This window comes from Cricetulus griseus, chromosome 6, assembly GCF_003668045.3.
Source record: "Cricetulus griseus strain 17A/GY chromosome 6, alternate assembly CriGri-PICRH-1.0, whole genome shotgun sequence".
Taxonomy (NCBI): domain Eukaryota; kingdom Metazoa; phylum Chordata; class Mammalia; order Rodentia; family Cricetidae; genus Cricetulus; species Cricetulus griseus.
The window spans coordinates 90580238-90594828 of NC_048599.1; the positions used below are offsets into that span (position 1 = coordinate 90580238).

The 14591-nt window shown below is 46.0% G+C and overlaps 1 protein-coding gene across 13 annotated transcripts in view; it reads right to left on the reverse strand.

Moving 5' to 3' along the window:
- Positions 1-2730: 2730 nt before the first annotated feature.
- Slc43a3 (solute carrier family 43 member 3) overlaps positions 2731-14591 on the reverse strand; it is a 42174-nt gene continuing 30313 nt past the window's right edge. For all 13 annotated transcript variants that reach the window (XM_027422658.2, XM_035446624.1, XM_027422657.2 and 10 more), the window contains 7 exons: positions 14115-14254; positions 12741-12838; positions 10733-10981; positions 10412-10531; positions 5440-5626; positions 4765-4879; positions 2731-3324 (listed from right to left, as the gene is read on the reverse strand). In XM_027422658.2, the coding sequence (XP_027278459.1) occupies positions 3226-3324; positions 4765-4879; positions 5440-5626; positions 10412-10531; positions 10733-10981; positions 12741-12838; positions 14115-14254 (1008 nt within the window). In that variant the 3' untranslated portion in view covers positions 2731-3225. The remainder of the gene's footprint in view (positions 3325-4764; positions 4880-5439; positions 5627-10411; positions 10532-10732; positions 10982-12740; positions 12839-14114; positions 14255-14591) is intronic.

Consider the following 14591-nt stretch of genomic DNA (forward strand, 5'->3'; position numbering starts at 1 on the left):
GGCATTTTTGTAATTAGTGATTGGTGGAAGAGGGCCTAGCCCATTGTGGGTGGTGCCATCTCTGGGCTGGTGGTCCTAGGTTCTATAAGAAAGCAGGGTGGCATTCCCTATGGAGGAATATCTTGCTCAGGCTAGATACAGTGGGGGAGGGCCTTGGTCCTGCCTCAAGTGATGCAACAAACTTTGTTGATTCCCCATGGAAGGCCTCACCCTCTCTGAGGAGTGGATGGGTGGGGGAAGTGGAAGGAGAGGAGGGAGAGGGAACTGGGATTGGTATGTAAAATAAGATTTTTTTAAAAAAAGCAGGGTGAATAAGTCATAAGGAGTAAACCAGTAAGCAGCACCCCTCTGTGGTTTCTTCATCAGCTCTTGCTTCCCAGTTTCTGCCCTGACTTCCTTCAGCGATGTACTGTGATGTGGAAGTACGAGCGAAATAAACCCTTTTCTCTGCAATTTGCCTTTCGTCGTAGTATTTCATCATAGCGATAGTAGTCCTAACTAAGCCACTCTGTGACCTTTAACTGACACCCTGTATAGAGCAAGCACATGTCAGGTACTCCATCAGGTACAACCAGATACTGCCTACCAAAGTTTGGCTGCCTCAGCCAAGCAGTCTGATGCTGGTCACCAAGAAGGGTGTGACCAAGTGATGGAGACTCTAGGCTGCTAGAAAGCCAAAGGAAGGACTTCTAGAGATATGAACATTATAGATTTCCCAAGTAGAGAAAATTGACAGCCTACACAGAGGAACCAGTGTACACAGACACAGAGACCAGGGGCTTTGGTCCACAGAATGGATTGTGCTCCTCTGAAGGTGGAAAGGGAGGAGGAAAGGTTGAGGTATCAAAAGTCAGGAAGCCTTGACTGCCAGGCTGGAGTCTAGAATTGTCTTGTGAGCCTTTAGATCAGTGGTTCTTAACCTGTGAGTTGTGACCCTTTTGGGGGTCACATATCAGATATCCTGCATATCAGATACTTACATTATAATTCACAACAGTATCAAAATTGCAGTTATGAAGTAGTAACAAAATAATTACCTGGTCGGGGGCCATCACAACACGAGGAACAGTATTAGAGGGTTGCAGTATTAGAAAGGATGAGAACCACTGATCTAGATGCTTCTGAGCCGAGGAACAAGGCTAAAAGCACACCTTAGAACTCTGTTGTCCATCTTTAGACCCAGGTTCCTATACCACTGGGAACCATTCTTTTAGCATCCCAACATAAGACAGAAGAACTGTGTTCTTGAGCATGCCTACACCAAAGACAGCTTCTGTTACATTGTAAAGATACAGTAAACACTTGTTGAAAGACTGCATAGATGGATAAAAGGATGGATGGAAGGATGGACGGATTCGTGGATGGGTGGATGACTCTCTCTTCCTGTTATCCTTTTCTAGCTTCCTCCTTTGCTGGGTAGAATAAAAACAGCTGGGATGTTCTAAATTCTCCCATCTTGCCTCCCTCCATATCTCTACTAGCCCTTCTCCCATCTGGTCCTGAGTAAATAAAGAAGTGGCACTCATTTGCTTCCACTTTCCTTCTCACCATCACTCTCCAGGACTGAAATAATTGACTGCCCCCTGCAGGTGAAAAACTGTGACTCAGTGCTTGTGGGGCTTTCCCAGGTGCTGGTAACAGAACTGAGATTATCCTGAGATCATCTGACTACAACTAGTGCTATAAGTTGGACACATAGGGTATTGGCTGAGGTTGAAAGGTATGGAGGAGAATGGAAGGGACTCTGAGAGTTCACATCCCAGGATCCAGAAGCTTGCCTCACCCCCCCCCATGTCCTAATTCTGTGTCAAGATGCCATCCTACAGTGTGCAGCAAGACCCCTCCACCTCTGCCCTGCATCCGCTCCCCAAGGATGACACCTCCTCACAAGCACACGCACATGTGCAAGCACATGCTCACACAAACCCAGAGAGGTGGAAGCAATAGTTGCCTTAAATACAGAGACTTTATTGTTGTATAAAACTGTCCTCTAGAAAATATATTTATTTAATGTGTATGGGTGTTTTGTATGTATATATGTCTGTACACAAGCATGCAATGCCCATGGAGGAACTGGAGTTACAGTTTGTGAGTCACCATGAGTTCTAGAAAGCAAACCCAGACCTCTGGAAAAGCAGCCAGTGCTCTGAAGAGCTAAGCCATCTCTCCAGCCCCGATATATATATATATAATATATATATATATATATATATATATATATATATAATTATCATATAATTATATGTATGATGCCTTATGTCAATAAACATCCCTCTTCCTGAAGAGGAGACGTTGCTCAAAAACACACACACACACAAAGGGGGGTAGAGGGGAGTGCCCAAAATCTTTTCGGCTAGCTGGTTCCCAAATTCTTTGGGGTAATATGACTCCCTGTCACTGTTTTTAAAACCTTCCAGGATATCACTTCCAAAAACAATCTTTGACTCCAAGCTCTAGCATTTACATATGGGGAAAAAAAAGAGATGCTCTGACCTGGAGGGGTCAGCCCAAGGTCATCCATCAGCAGAAGGGGGTGGGGGACTTGGGCCCAGTGACCTCTGTGTGCTCCTCTTTCCCCAAAAGCTCATGGAGTACTCTCTAACAAAAGTGTATGTGTGAGGCAGCCAGAGTTGAAACAACTGAGGCCATAATGACCTCACATTTATCCTGGAAATCCAGCTGGTTGTAGACATTCTGCAAGCATGGGCTTCGGCAACATAACCCCTCCCACCCCCCATTGCTGAGGCCCAGGGCAAAAAGTAACTTCCTGCTCCCAAACCAAGGAGAATTTGCATGAGGCTTTGCTTTAGGTCAGTGTGAATGCAAGCTGCTTGGCCCCTGAAATCTTCTTCTTGGTGATCAGAAGTCCTGGATGACTTAAATGCCTGGTTTGTTTGTTTAAAAAATAAAATTAAAAAAAAAAAACAATGCTGGCATTGGTGGCACAAGACTGTAATCCCAGCACTCAGGAGGCAGAGGCAGGCAGGTCCCTGTGAGCTCGAAGTTCGAGGTCAGCCTGGTCAACAAAGTGAGTTCCAGGACAACCAGGACTGTTACACAGAGAAACCCTGTCTTGAAAACAAACAAAACAAAAAAACAGAAAAAACGCATGGCTGCTTAGTACAGTTCCCCCAGGTAGACAAAGTCTTTGTGGACACTGGATCTTCAAAGATGAGAAAGAATCGGGAAAAGCACCATCAAGGCTAGCTCGTGAGGGCTTCTGGGCTAGGGAGTCACAGATGGTTTTGTTTTCTCAGTGCGGCACTCTCGGTATACCAGCAAGGGATGGGCCAAGGTCAGAAGAATGGCAAGCCCCATTGACACCTGGGGAGACAGGAAGGAGAGGCCAGTCTAGTAACTCTGAGCTGCACCTGTCACCAATAGAAAGAATGAAGTCCTCCTTGGTCCATGTTTCCCTCCCAGAGGCCAAGCTGACCTGAAGGACTTGTTTATTTTCATAACTTCATCTTTCTTGAGCTAAATCTCGTGTGCCTCAGGCTGACCTTGAAAGTCTAACCCATCTCCCAAATGCTGGAATTATAGGCATGTACCACCACCACATGTGACTTATTCGGCCCTTTAAATTGAACTCAGGGCCTTGTTCATGCTGAGGAATCACTCTACCAATAAGCCATTTGCCAGTCCTCATTAAGCCCACTTCATGGATGAGGAAACAGTGGCCTAGAGAGCACTCAGTGACCTGAAGCAGGTCACTGAGGAGCTGGGAAGGCATCTGTTAGATTACATCTAAATATTGAGTTAGGTGTCCTGATTTCACAATTGAGGAAATTTCCCTTAGTTTTTAAGTGTAGCTTTGTTACTCCTAATGACAGATTTAAACACTTGCATTACACTTTGATCTAAAGATTTGTGTGTGTGTGTGTGTGTTTAAGTCCAAGTGCCATGGAGCACATTCGGAGGTCAGAGGACAACTTGTAGCAGTTGGGTCTCTCCTTCCCCCATGGGGTCCTAGGGATCCAACTGAAGTTGCCAAAGTTGACAGCAAGCACCCTTACCAACTGAGCCATCTTTCCTACCCTGATGATCTCTTTTTAATGAGGCAAGCAGGGTCATGAGACTCCCAAGTGCAGAGACTTCTACATCTGAGCTGTGTGTGACTCTTGAGTATCTGAATTTGTAAGTCATTTAATCTCTTTGATCCCCAATTTCCCCCAAAGCTGGAGAGCTGGGACTACCTTCTAGGGCTGGGCCATTAGCATGCACTGGGTATGGGGTCCAGGGATGAAAGTGTGAATCTCCTGCCCTCAGACAAATGCAGTCTATGCCATAGTCTCCCTAGAAAAGCCAAGGTTGGCCTACACTGACTGAAAGTGGGAGACCCTTTCACTTGAAATTCTGAGAGGATTTTGCATCCCATTCTGGAGTAACATATTTATATACACACTCACAATCAATTATTCTTCTCCAGACCTACGAAAAGCACGGGCTATCTGGGAAGTGGCACCACGTTAATCCTTTGATCGTCACCCTAGTTTAAGAAGTGAAACCCTGAATGTTCCTGTTTCTGCACTATGCAAGCCTCTAACACATCCAGGCCTCTTGAGCCAGCTTAGGGTGCCCCCTGCTGGGGCCCAAGGTGGTAGGTCCAGCCTGGGTAGCCATTCTAGTCAAGGGCCCCACCACACACACACACACACACACACAACACACACACACACACACACACACACACACACACACAAGCACACGCACGCAGGCACACGCCTGTGCACTGAGCAAAAAAAGGTCCTGCATGGTACTCACATAAACGGCGATGTTCTGGGGGGAGAGTTTGAACAAGGGAAACTGCAGCAAAGACACAATAGCTGACAAAGCCATCACCAGCCCAAACAGCTTTCCAAAATGCTCTGAAGGAAAACTAGGGGAAGAAAGAGAGAGGTTTCAGTGAGTTTTACAGCCCCCTGGCTCCAATCCGGGGCCTGGTATTTAAGAGTGTTTATCAGCCAGCTCCCCTATCTTAGGCCTGCCCTTCACTCACCCACACAAGCCCTTCCTTCCCCCACTGAACTCAGGCCTTCTAACCATAAGACACAGACACTGTAATGGGCTCTGGGAAAAGAGAGGGGACCCAGACCCAGCCTGGGCCTGGGAAGGCATTAAGGAAAAGACAGACTCAGGTGCTGTTGAAGGAAGCAAGAATGGAGTGCCAAGGACACAAAGAAGGGAAAATACCTTTCTAACTCTTCTATGGGAGACTTAGAGCAGAAGGGTACTCGAGGGTGAATAAAAGCTCACCTTGTAGACAGAGACTGTCACTAGACACAAAGGCCCGGGTATATGAATGTCCCATCCTTCCCACTTGTATCAATCTCAAGCCATCGCCCTTTCACATATGCCCTCACCTGGACACCTCCAGGCCCATCCAACTCCACAATGTCTTCACCGCCTGCCCATTCCCCTTTCCCCAAGCTCACTTACGCCAGTGTGAGAAAGGCAGCATTGCACCCATAGAGGAAGGAGCGGCTAATCACTTGCAGGATGAAGGTAGCGTACTGCAGCTGGATGACAGGAATGGAGGCACACAGGATAAAGCCCAGGCACAGCAGAGACGTCAAGGCCAGTGAAGGCACCGTGGAGCAGAGAGCCACAGCCGAGGAGGAGGAACCTGGTTCAGAAGGGAAGATAGGGTATCTGGAGTTGAGCCCAGGGAGAGCAGGAAAAGCCAAGAGAGATCAGAACTATCCAAACAGAACCGGGCCACATCTCAACACCAACTCCTTGATGTTCATAACTCTCCATCGACATGTCAATCGAACGTATCTTCTCTTCCGGGTTCCCTAGGGCTCCCTAACTCACTCACCGATGCAGTGGCCTCTAAACAGACTCCATACCACTCTTGCCCCCTGCCACCCAGAATCATAGATGATGATGATGGCTATTATTATTGTTGTTGTTGCTGTTGTCGCTTATAACACAACTAGTGACAGCAAAGGACTGGGAACAATCTAAACTGTCATCAACAGAGGGACATGGTACCAAGTCCAAGCCAGAAACATGACAGACAGCTGGGCAGCAGTTACAGGAGTGAGGAGGGTCTCAAAATAAAGAAAGTGTCGTAGAAAAGGTAGCTGCACACCAGCAATGTGAACGGTACTCGGCATTTTATCTAAGAAAGGGGGCATGTGCAAACCGATGTGTATGTAGGTGCTTATTGTATTGTAAAGAAAAACAATAAAAATGCTCACCAAAAGAAGGAAATGAAGGAAATCAAGAAGTAGAGAAGGAACTAAACACCCTGTTTCCCAGTTTTAGTTTTGAGGAAATATAAATGCTTAACTTGTAAAATGTTTTCAATAAAATTCAAACAGGAAGAAAGCAAGCAAAGCAATCCCAAAATATCAGAAACAACAAGAACAAATGAGATCAATGAACATAACTGTGTCCAGTTGGACTCGTGTGTGTGTGTGTGTGTGTGTGTGTGTGCCTGTATGTATGTATGTGTGTGCATGTGTGTGTAAGTGTCCATGTGTAAGCTGTGTGTTTGGGGGGGGGTGCAACGCTGCTTTCCTCATGCTGGCGGAAGTGAGCTTGAGGAAAGGGAAGTGGGCTGGCAGTGAAGAAACTGTGGAGTGGGATGGGCCTGAGGTGGCCAGGTAAAGGTATAAGAGGAGGGGATACGGGTGGGAAGGATGGAGCACTCACACACCAGAGTGCACTTGCATGTGCCTATATGAGTATGTGTGGGATCACTGAAGCCAGAGAGAGAGAGAGAGAGAGAGAGAGGGAGAGAGAGATTGTGAAAGTGCAGAAATACTCCCTGTGAGAAAGGATGTCATAAAAACAGAAAGAGATTATTGGGTAAGGAGGAAGGGGACCAGCAGGAAGAAGCAAGGGTCAGTAGGGGGCAGACGGGGGCAGTGGGTGAGGGATGAATAAGAATAGTGTATACTAAATGTATGAAATGCCATAATGAAGCCGGCAACACTACATGCTAACTTTAAAAATTAACTTTAAAAAGAATGAACATACAAGGAAAGAGCGAGCACCCAACCTGAGGTCTCTAAATGCCGTTTCCAACAGAGACCCAAGACTAGTTGGACAAAAGGCCAGTTCCATGTTTGGTGCAGGAACATGTCCAAAGGGACAGACCCAAACCTCTCACTGTACTAGAAGGCAAGGGCACTGTCTAAAGTTAATGTCATGTCTGAGGATCCCAAATGTGAGACTGGTAAAGTTTCTAGTGGGCAAAGATGGGTAAATGTGAGCTTGAAGAATGGCCTGTGAGATGGATGGCTCAGCAGGTAAAGGTGCCTGTCACCAAGCCTGGCGATCATCATTCCATCGCTGGTGGAATGAGCGAAATGAGCCCCACAAGTTGTCCCCTGAACTTCACACACACACACACACACACACACACACACACACACACACACACGGAGGAGGTGATGGCGCATGCCTTTAATCCCAGCACTCAGAAGGCAGAGGCAGGCGAATCTCTGTAAGTTCGAGACCTGGTCTACAAGAACTAGTTTCAGGACAGCCTCCAAAGCCACAGAGAAACCCTGTCTCAAAAAAAACAAAACAAAAAAAAAACAAAAAAAACAAAAAAAAAAAAGAAAGAAAGAAAAAAGAATACTTTAAACTAGGCATGGTAGCACACACCTTTAACCTCAGCATTCAGGAAGCAGAGGCAGGTAGATCTTTGTGAGTCCCAGGTTAGCCAGGACTACATACATAGTGAGATCCAATCTCAAAAAAAAAAGGAAGGAAGAAGGGAGGAGGGAAGGGTGGGAGGGAAGAAGGAAGGAAGGAAGGAAGGAAGGAAGGAAGGAAGGAAGGAAGGAAGGAAGGATCTAATAAAGAATAGTGAGGGCCTATGGAATTGTGGTTCAGAACACTCATGATCAGCCCTGAGCCCCATCTCCAGCAATGAAGAAGGCAGAGGAGGATGACAACATGTTAGATACACTGTGTGATTAAAAAAAATTTTTCAAACAAAGCAATCTTTTCTCCAAAAGAAAAAAAAATATCAGGTATGATTCTATGTCATGGCATACACATTTGAAATTCTCAAAAAAAGTTTTTAAAAGAAAAATAAATAAAGTTTTAAAAACTTAGACACAAAATGAGACCATTGAGCTTAAGTGTGTATCCAGCTGGACTCCATAGCACAGCCATCCCATGTCTCTGGTACGGTGTGACTTCCCTAAGGCACCAACTCATCATCCTGAAACTGTTTCAACAGGAGGAAGGCAAGTGTTTACTTCAGCATAAAGAATAGCATGAGAAACTATGTCTTCTGGAGGAACTGTTGCTGCTAAAAGTTGAAGGGAAAGCCCGGCATTGGTGGCGCATGCCTTTAATCCCAGCACTCGGGAAGCAGAGGTGGGTGGATCTCTGTGAGTTCGAGACCAGCCTGCTCTACAAGAGCTAGTTTCAGGACAGCCTCCAAAGCCACAGAGAAACCCTGTCTCGAAAAACCAAAAAAAAAAAAAAAAAAAAAAAAGCTGAAGGCAAGATGGAAATAGCACCCTAATCAAATCATGGGTCTCAAATTGATCGCAGTAGTTGCAAAGTCATTAACTGCTCTAGCTGATGGGAAGCGTTATAATGGATGGATCAGACTGTCAAATTCTGAAGCAACTGACCTGTGTCAGCGTCATAACAGCTAAAACAATAGATAGCAGTGGCCTGCAAAGGAACCAGAGAAAGGCCACAACTCCATTTCTACTCATTCTTGCCAGAAAAAAAAAAAAAATTGAGTCTCCTCCAAGTTTCGAATCTGCCTATTTACAGGAAATGCCCAATCAAAGGAGCCCATTCACGAAATACACGAAGGATGCCAAGTCCAAATGTGGGAAATCTGACAGGAAAAATATCCCGCTTTCTTCAACAAATAACTGATGTAAATCATAAAGGAAGAGTACTGGAGCCGGGGACATAACTCAGTGGTAAAGCATTTGCTTAGCATGCATGAGACTCAGGGTTCTTTCCCCAGTATCAGAAAAAGAAGAGGAAAAAAGTCAGTTAGCTGGCCATGGTGGTAAGCCTGTAATCCCAGCACCTGGGAAGTAACAGCAGAAGGATCAGAAGTTCAAAGCCTCAACTGTATAGTGGGTTCAAGGCCAGCCTTGATTATTATAGCAACTTGGAGGATAGCTTAGGCTAGATGAGACCCTGTCTCAAATAAATAAATGTTAAAAAAATATGCAAAAGACACATCAATTGAACTTTCTCCTTTCAGTTTTGTGTGGACTTTGTATGGAGACACTGAACAAATCAGTCATGAATCAATGTACTGAAGAAGACAGTCAGGGAGATCTGAAAAGCAGCTGCATATTAGAAAATATTAAGAAACCATTGGGGATTTTCATGGTGACATTTACTTACGAGAGGCTCTGTTTGTTAAGGAGAACCTATGAAGCATTTGCTAGTAAATACGGTACACTGTCTAAACTTGATTTCAAAATAGTGCCTCGGGGTTAGGGTGCAGAGAGCTGAGAGGAGGGAGCAGACAAAGCAAACAGTAAACCGTGCTCTCTCCTTTTATCCCTTATCCCCCAGCTTCCAAGAGGTGAAATGTCCCAGCATCCTTCTGTTCTGCCAATCACACCCAAGGACCATGCTCTAACTCTCTAAGGCAATGTGGAGTAGCCTGAATCCTTCAGGGTTTTCCTGCAACTCTCATGCACTCCGCACTTTAGTTATCTTGAATCACTTGCAAGAAGTATCTAGATTCCTGAATGCCTTCTCTTTCACCACTCATGCCATTTTGTTCCTCAGCCACCAGCAGGCTCCTGTCTGTCCCTGTCCTCCCTTCTTAACCTTTTCTGTCCTACTTTAGGTACTGCTCCCTCCACCTTCCCTAGCAACCCGCCTCACCCTCAACAGGTGATACACCCTTCTTGGTGTCCAGAGCCCGCTGCGTGTAGCAGAGGCTCCCTGACGCACAGTGGAGCTATATCCAGAAAAAATCCATCAGAAGCCAAAAATACCATCAAGTTGAAAATGCATTTAATATACTTAGCCTGTGGGGTATCGTGGCTCAGTGTATGCTAGCTCAAATATGCTTAGAACATTTCACATCTAACAGAAAGCCTACTATCCAGTAAAGTGCTGACTATCTCCTGTAATCTGTGGACAATGAAAGTAGATACAGAAAGGCTGTATGGGTGTGACTTTGCCTCATCATGGAATCAGCACTCCATTGGTTACAGACCATCTGTAACTCATGAATTGTAACTACCTGATTACTTTCTCTACCCTCTGGATCAGGAACAGTTTGGGAAGACAAAATACACCTGTGTCATCCACTGCTAAATCCTCATGGGTCTGGTACTGTGGCTGACACAAAATGTACGACCAAGCATTGGGTGGATGGATGAACAAGCGCAGAGAAAAAGGCTAAACACAAAGGAAGTCTGTGAAGATCGCTGGCTCCCAGTCTCACCTGTCTTTTTGGCTTCCTTCTGATACTTCTGTTTAAGGCGGTCCATGAGCAAGCCATTCCAGGGGGCACACAGTACCCCAAAAAACTGGGTGATGGCGAAGGCATTAGTGAAGGCACTGACTGTAGAGAGGGGTTGGGAGAGAAGTAATTTCCAGGGTAATTTACAAGAGAAGACTCTGCCATCCTGCCTTTCTCTTCTTCAGCCCTCCTCCCCAGGCCCTGAGAAACCCTCCAAGATCACACAGCTTTGCTGGCACATCACCCATTCCTGACTCACTACCTGAGACCTACCAAAAGACTGCTTCAAAGCCCCCCACATACCTTGCACACTGTCATTATCAGCCAATCTGTTTAATAGAGAGTTGAGAGTACCAATGAAGAGGTAATGCCATAACTGGATAGTGGACAACCACACCACATGCAAGACAAATCGACGAGAGAGCACACAGCTTCTAAACGAGCATTGCTGCTGCTGCTGCTGCTGCTGCTGCTGCTGCTGCTGCTGCTGCTGCTGCTGCTGCTGCTGCTGCTGCTGTTCCTGCTCCTGCAGCTGCCCTGGTCCAGAGTTCTCTGATGGAGAAAGAAGGAACTGGGTATAAATGACAGGGAAAGAGGCCTAATGAGACAGTATCAGGCCTAAGCTCACCTTCCATGCTTGTCTTCTATGGGCTACCTGAATTCCCCTTGCCCCTCCACCACACTTTGTCATCTTGTCCTTCCTCCCTGGATGGCTCTCCTCCTGTTCTTCCGTGTCCTGAAATCTGATCTGTCTCTCACAGCCTACTCAATGGCACTTATTGCTGTACCTTCCTGATCTTTCTCAGCCAGGATGGTGAAATGAAAGACGAGGAGAACATTGGGACAAAGTGAGGATTGGTGATGGGCAGCTATTGTTCCTTCCTTCCTTCCTTCTTTCCTTTCTTCTTTCCTTTCTCCTTTCCTTTCTTTCTTTTGTTTGTTTTGTTATTTTGTTTTGTTTTTCAAGACAGGGTTTCTCTGTGGCTTTGGAGGCTGTCCTGGAACTAGCTCTTGTAGACCAGGCTGGTCTCGACCTCATAGAGATCCGCCTGCCTCTGCCTCCCGAATGCTGGGATTAAAGGCATGTGCCACCACTGCCCAGCGTCCCCTGCTTTTCTCTTGGTCCCAAAATCCCTCATTTCCTTAGGACTCCCTTGTTATCCATGGTCCAGTTGAGACCATAAATTAAATGTTCTGTTCCTCACCCAGTTGACCTTAGCAGGTAGGCTGGCTAAAGACTACAAGAATGTCCAGAGGCAGCCTGGTTCCATACCTCTGTAGTCTGGCAATTCACTTTCCTCTTAATTATATGAGCCTTCCACAGTCCTCTTATTCTTTTGATTGTTTGAGACAGAGTCTTATGTAGCCCAGACTGCACTGAACTCACAATGTAGCTAGGGTTGACATTGAACTTCTGACCCCCACTTTCCACTATGCCCAGATATACACAGTGCTGGGATTGAACCCAAAGCTTTGCACATGCTAGGCAAGGACTCTACTGAGCTACATCCATGGCCCCTATTCTTTTTTTTTTAACAAATAAATTTCATTGTGTGTATTTAAGGCATACAACATGCTGTCATCGGGTACATATAGATAGTAAAATGGTTACCATAGCAAAGAAAATTAACATATCCATCATCTCATATTGTTGCCCATTTTTTGTGTGCCAAGAACAGCTAAAATCTGCTCATATAGAAAAAAAAACTCAACTACAATGTAATTCTATTAACTTTCCTGTTCTAGAAAATGCTTTCCTCTGCCCAGCTGCTACTTCTGCCCTATGACCTGCCTCTCTCCATTCCCTCCCTCCTCTTCCTCCTCCTCCTCCTCCTCCTCCTTCTCCTCCTTCTCCTCCTATTTTTACTTCTACTGTAGCCAGCAATGGTTTATAACATTCATAACCAAAGACCAGAGCAGACAGAAGAGGGAAGAAGGAAGAGGTAGAGATGGGACAGATGGAAAGAGGTCATATCCAAGAGACAGAAAGAAATGAAAACACAGACAGCAGCCTTGATGCCCTGGAGTCCCAAGAAAGGACAAGACCAGGCTGTGGGGATTAGGGCAATGGAAGGTAGATTTCAGTGTGAGGAGAGTTGAAGAATGTAGATAAGATAAGAAAGAAACACTGAAAAGACACAAAGGTCCTGCCCTCTCTGGACCCTCTCTGAAGTGAGGAGATTGAGAAAATGCTTATGGGATCTTCTTTGCCTGGCCTGACCTCATTCTGAACCCCTGGGAAGACATAAGAGTAGGCCAGCACAGGGCTGCAGGTGTCCACAGGGGACATGGGTAAACCAGCAGAATTCACCTTCCTTTGGTGAAAGAAACTCCTTTGACTGCAGCTCCTTGATTTCACACTCAGTTGTCTTCTTCTCTTCCTTTTTGGTGCCAAACCTGGAGCACAAGCTGTGGAAACAAAAGCCCGGGCAGCCAGGCTGAGGACTGTGAGCCGGACCAAAACCCAACCAGGGAGAGCAGTACGGAAGATCCTTATCTTACTGCACATGGAACCGCTTTTGAACAACCTCGATGGACAAGGGGCAGCCAGGCCAATTAAATCAAGGTGCCTATTGGCTGGGGGCCAGGTTTCCATTTTCCCATTTTATTCTTTATTGTAATGATCTTATTGATTTTCACAGGCAAGCAAGCTTGGGGTACTCTGGAAGTATGTAAGAAGAGGGTAGGTCTGCCACAGGGCTCCATCTTACCCCTCAGAGCCTCATGTCTTCAGCTGGAAAACAAAGGCAAGGCTGTCAGTGGGAAAGGTGACCATGAGAATGGGAAGCAAAGAGCACATGAACATAACAAGTAGCAAATGAGCGGCAAATGAAGACGCCCCCTCGGCTCCCTGTAACTGACAGCTGACCTGATTGTGGTATCCACCTCCTCTGTCTCCACCCTTGGCAATGAACTCAGCCCATTTTTCATCATCACCAAGGCTAGATACGCGAACTGCTTCAGCCAAGAGAATGTAGCATACAAGTGATGGATCAATGTAGCATGCTACTGATGCATCAGTCCCAAGTGGAAACTTCCAAGAACTGTGGGCATCTCTGCCCCCTCTCTGAACCCTGGAATCACTATGTGCACACACCCAAGCAAGCCTGCTGGAGCATTAGCCTGTGACACCAACATGCCTGTCACTCCAAACCCAATGTAAGCTTGGGCATGGCAGACCAGCCAACTCCTTGCTAACACATCAGATGATCAGAGGCATAAGTGATAAGATCATCCAAATCTGGCTCTGATGTAAGAAATAAATTCTTAGGAGCTGGAGAGATGGCTCAGCCATTAAGCGGATTTTCTGCTCTTTCAGAGGATCCAGGCTGGATTCCCAGCACCCACATGGCAGCTCACATCCATCTGTAACTCTAGTTCTAGGGGATCTGACACCTTTTTCTGACCTCCAGGGGCACCAGGCACACACATGGTATACATGCATTAACACAGGTAAAACACTCCTACACATGAAATAAAAGTGAGTAAATCTAGAAAGAAAGAAAGAAAGAAAGAAAGAAAGAAAGAAAGAAAGAAGAAAGGAAGAAAGAAAGGAGGGAAGAAAGAAAACTCGGTATCCTTGTTGTGCAGGAGTAGCTAACTAATACGCTCTTCTCCTATAACAGGCTTAATCATTTATTTTTCCTGCCTCAGATCAGGTGGGGCACTGGCCAATCATACTTACCCATAACTGTAGTTGGGCGGCAGTGGGTAAGGGATGTGTCCCCGAGGCATCAGGAAAAAAGTGCGCCCAACATGCCAGACACTGCAGACAGACAGGAAGAGGAAGGAGGCCCTGAGACTGATGTCCCGTTCATGAAGGAGCTGCGGAGAAAGGAGCAACACATCAGAATTATGCCAGTGTTCACAAGACCACTGCAGCCCATAGTCAAAAGTGGAGAGAAAGAGTGTCTGTGGGTAAGTGAATGCATGAACAAACTGTGGTATAGCCGCTTGATGGAGTCTTATTCAGCCTTTTAAAAAAAGGAAGACTATCACGGCACACGCCACAATACAGATGAACCTCGAGAACAGGACATCAAGTGAAGAGAGCCAGTCACATAAAGACAAATTCTGCGTCATTCTACCTACAAGAGATTCCTGGGGGAGCCGGGGTGTCAAACTCATAGAAAGTAGAATGGCAACTGTTAGAGGCTGGAAC